This window comes from Nelumbo lutea, chromosome 1 (assembly GCF_056320005.1).
Source record: "Nelumbo lutea isolate HS-2025 chromosome 1, American lotus-T2T, whole genome shotgun sequence".
NCBI classification, from domain to species: Eukaryota; Viridiplantae; Streptophyta; class Magnoliopsida; order Proteales; family Nelumbonaceae; genus Nelumbo; species Nelumbo lutea.
This window is the reverse complement of record NC_142684.1, coordinates 16,133,522-16,148,420: the sequence shown is the minus strand read 5'-3', so window position 1 is coordinate 16,148,420 and position 14,899 is coordinate 16,133,522. Positions and strand designations below refer to the sequence as shown.

At 38.0% G+C, this 14,899-nt stretch overlaps 1 protein-coding gene across 9 annotated transcripts in view; it reads right to left on the bottom strand.

Annotated features, from left to right (window-relative positions):
* LOC148873692 (protein FAR1-RELATED SEQUENCE 5-like) overlaps window positions 1-14,899 on the bottom strand; it is a 36,739-nt gene that overhangs the window by 20,570 nt on the left and 1,270 nt on the right. For 6 of the 9 annotated variants that reach the window (XM_088976253.1, XM_088976256.1, XM_088976263.1 and 3 more), the window contains exons 2-3: window positions 12,028-14,230; window positions 11,572-11,661 (exon numbers count right to left, since the gene is read on the bottom strand). In XM_088976253.1, coding sequence (XP_088832379.1) covers window positions 11,629-11,661; window positions 12,028-14,214 — 2,220 coding nt within the window. In that variant the 5' untranslated portion in view covers window positions 14,215-14,230 and the 3' untranslated portion in view covers window positions 11,572-11,628. The remainder of the gene's footprint in view (window positions 1-11,571; window positions 11,662-12,027; window positions 14,231-14,899) is intronic. The other 3 variants (XM_088976271.1, XM_088976269.1, XM_088976266.1) reach the window with 2 other exon arrangements.

Below are 14,899 nucleotides of genomic sequence, written 5' to 3'. Positions count from 1 at the left end.
ACCTATCAAAACATATCAAAAGTTCTACGAAGAAACCTACCACATTTCTACAACATATTAAGACAAACAAATAACGTTATGTATCGGCAACAGTGTAAAATATAATTGATACATGTAAAAACAAGGGTAAAACACCCTACAGTTTGCAACCTATTTACTTAATTGAACTTCCACTTAGAATCATTTGTATTGCTGTCTAGAAATGGTCAAGTGACCACCCAAACCAAGTGGAAAATGTTTAAGGGCATGGGCACATGATTGTTTATTCTGAAAGTATCCCAGCATTTCATATCAAGCTTTTAGAAAGAAACAATATTTGGTGTCCAGATCTATCAAACATTTGGTTTCAGCAGAACGAAGAAGAGAGAATAATGGCATCTAGGTTCTTTGACTGCAACAATGTATCTTCCTTCCAACGGAAAACAAAATTGACCAAAATAGTGGTTGCCCATGTTTTGCCAGGGGCGATAATGACATTTCCATTTTTCTTTTGTTTACATTTCTTCAAATGGACATTAGGGTCAAAACTTTCATTTTCTACTCTCATCTAATTGAAGGTTGATTAAGTAAATCAGTTGTAGACTATAGGGGGTGTTTTAGTAATGACCCTAAAAACAATATGCAACTATAATGTGCGAAGCACCTTTTGAGGCTATCTACCAATAAGAATTTACAATTTCCCTCTTCGGGGACCCAGTAAATCTGAGTTCTTTTTGACCTTTCTTTAGATAACCCATCGGCAAAACTATTGGGTGAATGTGGTTCCACTTGAACCTAGTGCCCAGCTACAATGTCAGTTTATATAAATCTCTCTTAAAGTGTTCCCATGCCTCTATGATCCAGCATTGTTGTTTCTAATCCAGTTACCAATAAGTAAAAACAATATACAATTACAAAGTGCCAATTGCCGATTGATGCTAGCCACCAATAAGAATTTACAAGCACCCATTTTGGGGACCCAGCCAATCTGAGTTCTGCTTATCCCTGCTTTTGGGGACCCAGTAAATCCAAGTTTTGTTTATCTCTGCTTTTGCTAGTCCATCATCAAAACTATTGGCTAAATGTGGCTCCACATATGGCTAGTGCCTATCTCCAATGCTAGTTTATTAATCTTCCTTAAAATGTGTCAATGCCCCTATGATCCTGCATTGTTGTTTCTAATCCAGCCACCAGTAGGTAAAAACAATATGCAACTATAACGTGCCATGCACATCTGCCTAGCCACAATTTTCAAGCTCCTTCTTTGGGGACCCAGTAAATCCAAGTTCCATTTATTCCTGCTTTTGCTAGTCTATCAGCAAAATTATTGGCTGAATGTGATTCCACTTGTAGCCAGTGCTCAGATCCAATGCCAGTTGATTAATCACCCTAAAAGTGTGTCTATGTCTGTATGATCCTGCATTTTTGCATCTAATCCAGCCAATGGCACAAACAAAATCACCATGAAAGTTCATTACACTTCTACTATTAGCAAAATAATCTACACATAAACTAGAAAAAGCCAAGAGAATATGATGAAACGCTATGGTCTAGGTAATAATGAAATAAAGAAACTTATCCTATGATTCTAAAGTTCAATCAATTGGTTAGTACAAAAGGTGCATATTTACCATCTCTTTTGTCATCCAAAATGGTCTATTTCAATCAATAATATGCTAAGTTTTCTTCTATTTGTGTCTCTTTGTTTATCTGCCATTTTTTTATAAAATCCTCGCTAAATTGCAGGCTGAAAGAATGAAAGGGGTTTTAAGCAGTGTGATTTCTAACAATCAGAGTGCATTTGTTCTGGGGAGGCAGATGCTAAACTCAGTTCTCATTGCTAATGAACTTATTGACTCCAAAAGAAGAGAGTGAATCCCAGGTTTGATCTGTAAACTTGATATTGAGAAAGCATATGACCATGTCAACTGGAGATGCCTGGACTTTGTGTTGGAAAAGATGAACTTTGGGCAGAAACGGAGAAATTGGATCAAAGTCTGCATTACGTATCCTAAATTCTCAGTCTTGATTAATGGGCAATCTGCTGGGTTTTTTGACAGTTACAATGGCTTGAGACAAGGTGACCCCCTCTCTCCCTTGCTTTTTATTTGTGCCATGGAAATCCTTTCACTTTTTAGCAAGAAGGCCGCAGTTTCTGGTTGTTGGGAAGGCTTTGCAATTTCTCTTGAAAAGGAAAAGGTTAATATTCTCCAATTTGCAAATGATACTTTATGCTTTGTTGATGCCTCTCCGAATCAGTTGGAGATTGTCCTTTGGATTCTTAGATGGTTTGAAGTGGTTTCTAGGCTTAAAGTAAACTTGAGCAAAAGTCAGATTATTCCAGTGGGCCGAGTTTCAAATTTAGATGAATACGCTGAGGTGTTGGCTTGCCAAGTTGAGTTCCTCCCGGTGAAGTATTTGGGGTTGCCCCTTAGGGTGCAAAATGGTCTTCTTCTTCGGTTTGGGACCCTATCATTGAAAGAATGGAGGAAAAACTAGCTTCTTGGAAGGCAAAATATCTTTCTTTTGGGGGTAGACTGACTGATAAATATCCTCTCTAACCTACCCACTTACTTTATCTCTTCCCTATCCCCAACAAAATAGCAAAAGGACTGGAGCAATTACAGAGAAATTTTCTGTGGAAGGGTTGGGAAGATGAAAAGAAAATGCACCTAATCAAATGGGATCAAGTGTGCCTCCCTAAGGAAGAAGGGGGGCTGGGAATAAGAAAATTGAAGAAGTTTAATTCAGCTCTTCTCAGTAAGTGGATTTGGAGACTTGCTACTGAAAGGAATGCTTGGTAGAGAAACCTTTTAGCTGCTAAATATGGGGTGGAGTGGAGCAATTGGAGATTGAGGGATCCTCCTCCAAACTGGGGCAGCTCTCTTTGGATAGGCATTATGAAGAATCTTCCTGACTTCTTGGAAGGTGTCAGTTTTAAGGTTGGTAAAGGGGATAGAATTAAGTTTTGGAAGGACCCTTGGTACTTGGAGGGCCCTTTGGTGGAAGCGTTCCCTCTCCTTTTCCAATGTGCTGCTAACCAAGACTCTTCAATGGCTGAGATTTATAACTTTTCTGGAGGAACCATAATTTGGACCCTCCCTTTTCAGGAGGAATTTGTTTGATTGAGAGCTGGAAGAGACTGTGGAGTTGCTGGAGCTGCTTCAGAATCAAAGGATAGATATAAATTTGGAGGATGAATGGAGATGGGAATGGAATCCAGATGGTTGTTTCTCTGTTAAATCCTTAGCCTTCAAGCTGCACAGTTCAGGTCCTTCGGCTTTTCCTGCCAATCAGACTTGGAATCCAACAAGCCCCTCCCGAGTCTAACTTTCTTGTTTGGACGATGGCTCTAGATAAGTGCTTGACTAGGTCTAACCTGGAGAGACGTGGCATCCAGCTTCCGGACCCCTCTTGTGGTTTGTGTGGTTTTCTCCCAGAAACTACAGATCACCTGTGCATTCACTGCCCGATTTCCTCCCTGGTGTAGGGACATTTCCTGAAAGCTCTCGGTATTAATTGGGTTATGCCAAGATCAGTCAAGAACCTGCTGTGCTGTTGGAAAATTAAAGGATTAAATAAGAAAGGAAAGTGTGTGTAAAACCATTCCAGCAGCTGTATTGTGGTCTATTTGGTCTGAAAGAAATAATAGAATTTTCTATAGCAAAGTTAAAAGTCCAGAAGAGCTAGTGCAGAGAGCTGTGGGCAAGCTGATGTCTTGGGTCTGTTACTCAGGACTTTAAGAACCTGAATTTGCCTCATTTGTTTAATTCTCAGACTTGGTGGAGTCTGTAACTTGATTTGCTTCTAGACCTTTCTTTTGGTCTGGGATTTACTGTAATTTCTTTTTTCTTGAATAAAATTACTTTACCTTTTTCCAAAAAAGAAAAATTTCTAAGGCCTATAACTCAGATTTCATCATGTTCTGGAGAACATGTGCTGAAATATGAGAAGTTACAAATATCCACACAATAGTACAAGCCAAATGCTGCACTACTTGATTCAAATAATAAAGAAAGGCCATTGTGGACTTACAGAAATGAGTTATTCTGGGGAACAACCATCTGAATGGTTTCTTGTAAAAGTATGAAAAGGGATTATGTGGTAGGACCAGCCTAACTTAAAGGGGCTGTCTTTCTTGTATATAACATTCTTCAAATTCAACGACAAAAAAGGCCATTTCTTTGGTCCTGGGAGTGGACTGGATATGGACCTGACCATTCATTTTTTTTACCCATGTTCTCATGCTTATCAACCAAACTTTTACCATTATACCAAGCAATGGCCCCTATCTAGTTTAAATGATGTCAACCAGAAAATATACTCTGTACACATCTTTTGTTGTAATGAACACATACTTCACCTTTTACAAAAAAAAAAAAAAAGAAAAAGAAAAAAGAAAGAAAGAAAATGTATTCTGTCTATGCAACTAGACAATGTAACTTTTAAAGTGGTGCATCCCTTACAATTTCTACAAGTTATTTGAATCAGCAAGCATCCAGTGGATAGACAAAGTAGATCCCTAGCAGGTAGAAAAAGGACAACAATGTTTTAAAACAGCTTGAGTAAATATCACTATTAGAGAATGCTTGGATTATTTTTTATAATAATGTTTTTTTTCCATCAAGTGGCTTGACCAAGAAAATAATGTTTTTAGTCCATGAAGTAGATAGACAACTAAACCTATTTGGCCATAGGTTTATTGGTTCTATTCTACATAATCGCACCTATGACATATAAGGATTTGATTGAAATATTAATTCCACAGAGTTTAGATATTTGGAGGATCTAGACTTGGGGTGTCAAACTGGTTAACTCAGCTACCCTACACCCCACCCCACCCCCAAACATTTTTTGCCATTTAGATTCTGGAACGGAATTTAGAATCCATAATTCCACACTAAAAATCTAATTTTATGGGCTTTTTATCAAATAACCCAAACTTAATTAATGAAGAAAAGAAATCTCATGCAATTGAGCTTAGGGTATAAAAAGTACAACAGTCTATGGCTGACTATCTCTTAAGAGATTGAATTCAGCTATGATACAATTCCATCACTGGGCCTGTGGCCCCAAACCAATTTTATCCTAGCAACTCCTGCCCTCTGCCCTCATCAAAGAATCAATAACGCTATTCCCCCAACCTAGGTATCCAATTAAACAATCAATTCATATTGGTTGTTGATATCCAGGCCATTCTAACAAAATGCCTAAGAACCCAGGTGCCAGAAATAGTTGATATGAACCGTGATTTTACAACTTGACAATTTCCTTCTATAATTAAATTGGAATAGTTTGAAGAGTTGCTAATCTAAGACCTTGAAGAAGGGGAAGCATTTCTTCCCTTAGAGAGTTTCCTTCTTCAACTGGCCTTGAGAAACTAAACATTATATAGCTCCTGTCACTTTTCTTACCACACCCCCAATCCCTGATAGTCCTAGGTTATCATAACAACACCCATCAAAATTTAATTCTACAAATCCCCTTCAAAGAGCCATCCAAGATTGTTATTTATTGATTTCCTTAGGTGAAACCAGCTATTGTAGAGTGTAGACCACTCTCTTTGGATTGAATCCATTGACACCTTTGAACACCTCCCTACTCAAAGCCTAACATGCTACCCTTATTTTGATGAGTTCTACTACGTCTTCAACCTGTTTCTCCTTATATTTCAGAAGTCATTGCATTATTGTCATCCTCTTACAGCAGCTGTCCAAGTTATTTGTTGATTTCCTTGGGTGAAACCAGCTATTGTGACCACAGGATTGAATCCATTTACATCTTTAAACTCCTCCTTGCCAAAGCCTATTATGCCACCCTTACTTTGATGAGTTCTACTATGTCTTCAACCCATTGCTCCTTATTTTCAAAAGTCCTTGCATTATTTTCATTCCAAATGCCCTGCAAAACAGCTTCCCTTGTGCAATGTCACAGTGTCTTGCTCTGTCTTGTGTGAATTACTATAACTGGGAAAGAAAATAAGTTGAATACCTCATATGGCAAGTTCCCAGATGATCCAAATGGAGAGGAAATAATAGCATACTGCATACCTTTGCAGAGAAAAGGACAGGAGAGAAAAAAAAAATGTTTTCACCAAACTTGAAGCAAATGATGCACATGTAAGGTGAAGGAACAACAATTTCCTTATATGTTGAAAAATATTGCATGTGTTGATGATCTACAAAGTGGCTTCCAAGAAGAAAGCTTTGATTTTTGGAGGGTAGGGCCTACTCAAAATGCTTTAGATGGGAAAGCAACCGAAAGAGACACTGACATATCTAAAGCATTAAAGAAATTTAGTTCTATTGGATTCACAAGGCCATAGCAATGATTCGAATAACCATAGTTTCAGATTGTTGAACATGAACCAACAAGATAATCTGACACTATTGGATAGTAAGAACACAATGAAAATATGATCATTGGTATTTACTTAATGTTAGTGATAATAGGCAACTCTAATCTAAAACAGACTTGAAGTAATGATAATTGAGGACTTTTTTTGATCAGCAACAGAAAATATAACTTTTATTAAAACAGAGGTAAATTTTACAACATTATCAGTAGCCTCAGCTACCCCATGAGCTTAAGACAACAACAACCATTTTCTTACAGTTACAATTGAGCCCAAAAGCAATTCCCTCTACTGAACCCACTGCAAAACCATCAGCATATCTGATAATTGAGGAGTTCATTGGGAGCTGGTTTGAAATTCGTCTTTACTCCCTTTCTTTTGTTTTTGTTTACATTGTCAATGGATTGGCAAGGGTGACGAAGAGGGTTATATTACATGTTCTTCATGAAATCAATGATAATAGAAAAGTGAAATTTTAGCAGAGACTGAATAGGTAACTTTCACTCTATAAAAGGACCCTAACCTACCTAATGAAACACAATGAGAGGGACCACCCCATACCAAGGCAGCACCCCAAATACAAATTTAATCAGAGACTCATGACTCGACAAAACAACAGATTGGAGCCTGGAGGAGCTGCATTTCGGGATGAAGGGAGAAATCCTCAGATACAGAAACCGAAAACCTCAGTCTACCAATTGAGAATTGACAAACTGATAAGCCTCATCTTCAGTCCTGTTTCTGTTGTTGACAATTCTCATATTCTTTCAATCCATATGGTCCATGATTGCTGCAGGGACCAGCTTCCAAAGTAGTCAACTTTTGCTGCTCAGCCCCTGGATTGGCCAGGTTAATAACAGCTCCTTCAATGTCTTTGGCACTGCCCAGCTCAAATCAGCAGCCTTAATAAAATGCAGCCATAACATTCTATCCAGCTTGCATGGATGAAAAGATGAGTAACACTCTCCATGTCCTGCCTACACAGCACAAAAGACTGATCCCCAGCTAAAGGCCCCTTCTCAATAGGTCATCTTTAGTTAAACACCCCTCTAAAGTTGCAGACAACAGCAAAAATCCAACTTTAGATAGCACAAGTAATCTTCAAACCACATTACTAGGATAGGTATATTGGCCCTCAGATTTTTAACAAAAGATTGGACAGTAGAAATTCCACATCCCTCCCATTCCCAAACCCGCTCATCATCTTGGCCAACCCTCAAATTGGTTTCTCAGAATCCGAAGCAGCTCCAGCACATTGTCCAACTCCCAGTCATAGACGTTCCTGTGAAGATCAGAAGACCATGTCACACTCCCACCTGTCAGTTGAAAGGATTCAGCCACAGAAGTATCTTTTTAGCTACAAGCGTACATAACTTGGGAAAAACTTCCTCTAAAGGCCTGTCTAAACACCACCTGTCTTGCCAGAACTTCAGTCTACCTCCATCTCCCAACCCAAATTCTATTCCTTTTGAGAAAATACTGTATGTTTTCAGAATAGCCTTCCAAACTGAGTTGCCAGAAGAGGTGAAAGGGTCAACTGAAGTCCAGTCATCTATTGGGACTCCATATTTTGTAGCAATCAGTCTCCTCCACCAAACCTCCCCATTTACTCCAAATCGCCAAATCCATTTCTCAATTAATGCCACATTGAAATCCTTGATCCTTTTAATGCCTAGGCCACCTTCCTTGAGGAGGCAGATTTGGTCCCAGTTGACCACATGGATTTTGTCCCAAAGGAAATCTCTTTGGATTTTCTCAATCCTTTTTCCTATCTTCATTGGGATGGGGAAGAGTGGCATATAGTATATTAGTATGTAGGTAAGCTAGTCAAGGTACTCTTAAGCAGAACACTCTACCCCCTTAAGATAGATATTTGCCTTCCCAAAAGGCAACATGCAAGTTTCTTTTCCATCCGCGCAATAAATGGGTTCCATATTGTTGCAGTCAAGCATCTTGCACAATGGCAGGCCCAGATATTTAAGAGGAAATAATCCACCCACCTTACAAGCCAGCACTTCAGAAAGACTCTCCACCCTCCCCCCCAACCTGGCCCACAGGACAATTGAACTTTTCTACATTGAATTTTTTTTTTTGGATCAATAACAGCAAAACTTTATTAATGATGTGAAAATTTAAGAAGATTTAGATACAACAGGGGAGGTAAAAAGACTTAACTCCCCTACAACAGAATACAAAGACAGAAGTTCAAAAATTAGCCCAGGAAATAGCCTCCCTATTCACCCCCTGCTTGGCCAGCCCATCTGTAAGTGAATTAGCAGACCTCTTCACCCAGCTATAGTGTATCTCAATGTCTCTACCCACCCAACAGAATTTTTTCTTTTCATTGTTATATCTCCACAAGCCACTGTCCTCTTCCTTCAGCTAGCTAATCACCAACTTTGAGTCACCTTCCAAGACCAAGTGTCTGATATTTAGCTCCCTTGCTCTTTGAATTCCTTCTAGAGCTGCAAGGATCTCAGCCCTGAGAGAGTCTCCTTCTCCAATGGGGCCTGAGAACAAAGCAATAATAACCCCCTCCTCATTCCTGAACACTCCCCCAATCCCAGAAGATCCTGGATCCCCCAAACTACTGCCATCAAAATTCAGTTTTATACATCCAGAGGGAGGAGGGGACCATAAGTGACTAGGAGACCTCTTACACATAGCAGAAGTAGCTATCTCTTTCCAGTTTCTTAATAAGTCAGCCACAGGAAAGTCTGAAAACTGCTCCATAGATTTTAGCCAATGGACAGCCCTTAAGAGAATTAGATCTAATAGGTTTGCCAGGGATCTGTCCTTGTCTGAGAAGATTCGTAGATTTCTTTCTTCCCAAAGGGACCAACATACGGCTGCCCTAATGCTCCTCCACATAATCTTCCCTCTCTTCTTAGGCCAGCTGAAGAACGTAAGAGAGAACAGCTTTTGGACACTCTTGGGAGGATTCCAAGAACACCCAAAGAGGGAAAGAGCCCACTCCCAAACAGTTTTAGCAACCTTACAAGAAACCATAAGGTGGTAACCAGTTTCCCCATCAGCTTTACAAAGAATACACCAATTAGGAAGTAAGCAAGAGTTGGGTCTCTTTTTTTGAAGTAAATCAAATGTGTTAGATCTTTCCAGGAAAATTTCCCAACAAAAACTACCAACCCGAGGAGGAATGGGCTTGCTCCAAATCTCTTTGACCGGAAAGGACGCTCCTAAAGTGATAGGAGGCTGGGTTAGAGTTTCAAAAAACGAAACACAAGAGAAAGTACCTAAGGTGGAAGGAGTCTAGATTCTAGTATCCTCCTTATTAGGATCCAGAAAGACATTCTCAATGATGGACAACAAAGATAAGATATTGTCCACGTCTGTATCCCTAATTGCCCTTCTCAGGCCTAGGTTCCAACCAAAACTAGATATGGAATTTGAAGGACCTAAGAAAGAAGAAATAGGCTCATTTTTCAAGTCTGACAAAGCACACAAGGAGGGGAACTAGTCCTTCAGAGGTGAATCCCCTACCCAAGTCTGTTCCCAAAATTTTATTCGATTACTAGAGTTAAGACCATACCTAACCCAAGGGGAGAAAGCAGGAGCAAAGTATGAATGGATTTCTAAGGAGAAGCAATTGTAGCCCTTGTAGCGGTTCCAGGATCCCAGCCATTGTCTTCCAGCCCATGAATGCTAGCCACAATCTTAGCCCACAACTTATCTTTTTCCATTGTAAATCTCCATAACCATTTCCCTAGCAAAGCCTTATACATTTTCTTAATGTTACCAATCCCAAGGCCTCCTAGCTTTTTACCTCTAGAGACCACCTCCCAACTCACCGTATGGCCTTTCTTCTCCTCTCCAGGCTTCCAGAGAAAGTTCCTCATTAATTTTTCCAAAAAATTGGAAACCTTAGTGGGGATCTTAAACACTAACAGAAAGTAGACCGGAAGGTTAGCTAGGGTAGATCTAATCAAGGTGATTCTCCCCCCCAAGGAGAGATAACTTTTCCTCCAGGATGCAAGCCTCTTCTCAAATCTCTCCACTACCGGGTTCCAAAAGCTTCCATTCTTAGGATTATCTCCTAAGGGGAGGCCCAGGTACTTCAAAGGCCAAACCGACATTGCACACTTGCATACTCACTTAATTCATTGATTTTCAAACCCGAAACTAGCTCAAACCACATCAAGACACCCCTTAAGACTTCAAGTTGATCTGGTGAATCTGGATCAAACTCTACTAATTCATATTAGTTTTTTATTAGTTTGAGGAAGTGATAGAATGGCATGGCTACATCCATATAAACCATTGCATTCCTCTACTCTTTTTATTCATTTCTTTTCTTGGTTGACTGATCAAACCAACACTTGGTCTCCATAAATGGTAACTTCGATTTCACATTCAATATTTTTTTGATAGTAAAAAAATAATTAAAAGAAAAAAGGAAGTTATAAGAAAGGTCACAAGAAGTCACCCAACATAAACTATCAACTAAACCCATTTTTACATCAAAACAGAACAAAATTGACCTTAAGCCAACAGCTTAAAAGACAGACCACCTGACCAATTAACAACACTAATGACATACCCTCAACAACCAAACACCAGCCCAGTTTAGAAATATGTACATTGCTAATCCAGAAAAAGGTTTCTCACTAAACAGTGAGGAGAGCAATGCTGCCAAAGTTTTAAAATCCAGAATCTGATAAACTGTTTAAGAATGGTTCTCTTCATCAATTTATTTCTTCCCTTGGGGATTATTGGACTTGACTTTACTTTTCTCCTCCAATATATACTTGAATAGATCACACTGCTAATCTTTAGGAATGGATTGTAATACCTTCAGGGGCTCTGGCATGGGTGGGACAAGTAGTGATTCTTTGGAATTAGGATAGGTTTATTTACAATTAGAGCAATGGAGCATTGACCACAGCTTCAATGTGGGAACAGAAAAAAAAAATGAAAAATCATTCCAACAAAAGGATTCATACCATCTGATGGCTCTGACCTAGGATACAGTTGCTGTCTGTCTGGCCCGAAAAGTAGCAAGTCAGAAAATCCTGACTCAAGATAAATCCTATGTAATAGTCTGTTACTTTCAAATTCCCCCACCCCACCCCGACACACCTATCAAATCAAGAGAAACTTAAGAATTTTTAATAGCCACCATCAAACTTGAACACCTTTCGTTAAAACTTGAATATTCAGTAATTGCTGAGTATGCCTATTCATTTGTCATTACTTGGTTACCCAAAAAGGGAATTTACCTTGCCTCTGTTACAAGTTATCATTTTCCTACAGATCTTCTGTAATGCTTCAAATCCTCATTTGTTAGCATACTCCAATCCTGGTGTTCCCTACAAAACATAATTATATTATTTTAATCATGCATAAGAATAAGTTAAAAATTTAATATAGAAGTCACATTGTCTAGTCCAATTCATATGAAAGCCACTAGGAATGGATTTTCTAAGAACACTGCCAAGCAACTAAGCCTGTATGAAGTGAAGGGACAAATTTGCAATGACAGTCTTAGAAACATCTATATGCAGTTATGCACCACTCATCATAACAATTGAGACATGATATGATCATTAACGGAGTCAGGTTGTCTATATAAAAAGTACTTTGGTAGTTGTAAAAAGTATATAAGACAATATAAAAACACTTTTACTACAAAAGTATATTCCATTAGAGATATATAAATGGTTTGAAACAACTACCTGAAGTAGTGAAGGTATGGTATGAATAATTTGCAAACCAATGTTGAATGCAGTTGAATTCAGATCAAATGTCATATCTTTCAAACATTCTGCAACTTCTTTTGAAAGCTTTTCTGCAGTCTCCACAACAACCTTATAAGCATCCTCAACAGGTGCAGCTCTTTTTGCTATTTGGATTAGCAAATGATACATTTCTCTATAGCGCATTATTGTTTTTGCGCTTTGGTCAGAAGATATGGTAGAGCTACAAGATGTTACAATATCTGTCACCTTCGCATCAACAGTCCACCTTCTCAATATATAACGTGGGGGGATCATCTTGATTCGTCTATAATCAAGTACTTTTAGTGCATGTCCACATAAGATCCCAATATATTCAAACTTTTTGCAACTACAGCTGATTGAATCATCTGATGAGTTAAAAGCAACTGTGTATTGACGATTTTTTCCAGACACACTAACTATATACTCGGTTATTGTTTCAGACACAACATGATCTTCTTCAATACTGCAATTCAGTTGTTGCCATACTTCATTGTAAAACATGGAAAAAATAGGAGGGGTATATATACAAGAAACATACTTCAATATCTCCACTTGTACTGTCAAGGTTGGCATGCTTTGTGTTGCTGCAAATTCAGCTTTCAACTCTTCATATCGCTTGTCTGCAACCACTTTCTCAAAATGTAAGAGGAACCTTGACAAATCATGTTTGATATTAAGATATTTTCTGAGACATCCATTTATCCTTTCATTTCTCAATGTTATGCTTATGTCTGCAGAAAACGAGTGCCGCCCAAATACTAGATCCCATCTATGCCTTTCATTATACAACTTACGCAACCAATTATTCTCTTGAAGATTATACTTGTTAATCATACTTTCCCATGCATTTTCAAATTCATCCACATTTTCATAATCATATACACAACTGCTGAAATCCTTAGAAAATATCTCAAAATTATCAATTACACAACGAAGGTGTTTTGTAGTATTTTGGAACATATGCCAAACGCATAACCGATGATGTGTTTCTGGAAACACCAAATTGATTGCTTTTGCCATAGCTGCATCATCATCTGTTAGAATTGTCTTTGGTTTTTTTCCACCCATTGTTTTGATGAAAGTCTTAAATAGCCACTCAAATGTATCTACAGTTTCATCATACAACAATGCAGCACCAAAAATGATTAAATTCTTATAATTATTCACCCCTACAAATAGTGTAAATGGTCGATTCTCATTGTTGGTTTTGCATGTTGTATCAAAACATACAACATCACCAAAATGGCCATAGTCTACTATCATTTGTGCATCCGCCCAAAACAAATTTGTAACTAACTCAGCTTGGTCCAATTGTATAGCATAAACAAAAGATGGATCTTTTAAACGCATGTCTTGAAAATATTGTATAATACCACCTGCTTCTCCCTTTTTCATATTTCTAGTCCGACATGAAGGCAAGTTATTGTTTAGATCCATAGAAGTGAATCCAACATTCTCACATCCATCAGAACATTTGGCCATCGACTCCGCTGATGCTTTTGGAGTCATCCCCGAATCATCTACCATTTTAGCTTGAGCAGATTGTGCCTTGGAGATCTTTCTTTGTGATCTTAACATATGTGCTGTCGTGGGGCTTACAATAATATGGTTATGAGCCTCATTAAAGGCAATCACATGAAAGAAACCATCTTCTCTACGACTTATTTTCATTTCTGCCATACAACCACATCTTGTCTCTGGTCGGGGTCGTTTGACATTGAGTCTGCGTTTATCTAGGACACGCTTCCCCTCTCTAAAACAACAAAATTTCCTGAATCTTGTTTCACGTGTATAATTGCACAATGTTCTATTAGCCTTTCTAGCACTGAATCCCATCTTTCCAGCATATCTATTATAAAAATCATATGCTTCATCTTCTGTTTTAAACACCATACCAACTTTTGGGATCCACTCTTCAGGAATATGGAAACATGTTTCTTGGAGTTTATTTTTTGTACTTGCATCAAAGCTCTGATCTTCAACATTAGGAAAATCATCAGCAATGCATTTTCCTCTATCTAGCTTAATAAGCTTAGCTGGTTCATTTACCTCTGGTAAATCATTGGCAATATCAATATGTTGATGTTTGTCACCATCTGGTTCAAAAGCCAGCCTACGTGTAGAGTGAGGATCAACCTCCATACTCTTTTTGATCAACCTGTTATACATGACATAATTTTGTCCAGCTATTAAACATATAAAGAGAAAGAAAGCAATCAACTTGACAAAAAAGGAAATAAGTGCAAATTTATCTTCAATGAGAGTATGGAATAGTTGTATTCTAAAAATGAAACAAATTTATTGTTTAAAATCATTTACAAAAGCTACATGAATGAAAGGGAAACTTCATTTCAATTTATATTTTTTTTATGGAAATTGAAACCACCATACCAGTAAAAAGAATGGAACTATTCACTGTTATCTAGAAAAATATATTTTTGATGGATTTTAGAAAAATATATATTAAATGAGTAAATTTGTAGAAATTCTGGAATGACATTAGTTTTATTGTAGCAACTGAAGTAACTACATGTAAAATGTTAACTTTTGCTCTAAAATGCAAATCGAAATCATTTTTTTATAAATTAAATCGAAAAACATTTTATACTGCAAAGTTTTCCCCATAATACCATATGCCATTGTTTTCTTTGCTAATAACATGAAAACATTGCATGGGGATTTGTTGAATCAAAAGCTGTTTGTAGTTCAAGATTAAGCTTTACAAAGCCACACGTGAAGCCACAAATCAAGATTAAGCTTTACACATACATGGAGAAACGGGTATCGTGTTCTGGAATCATTCAGCAGAGAAGATTTAGACAAACAC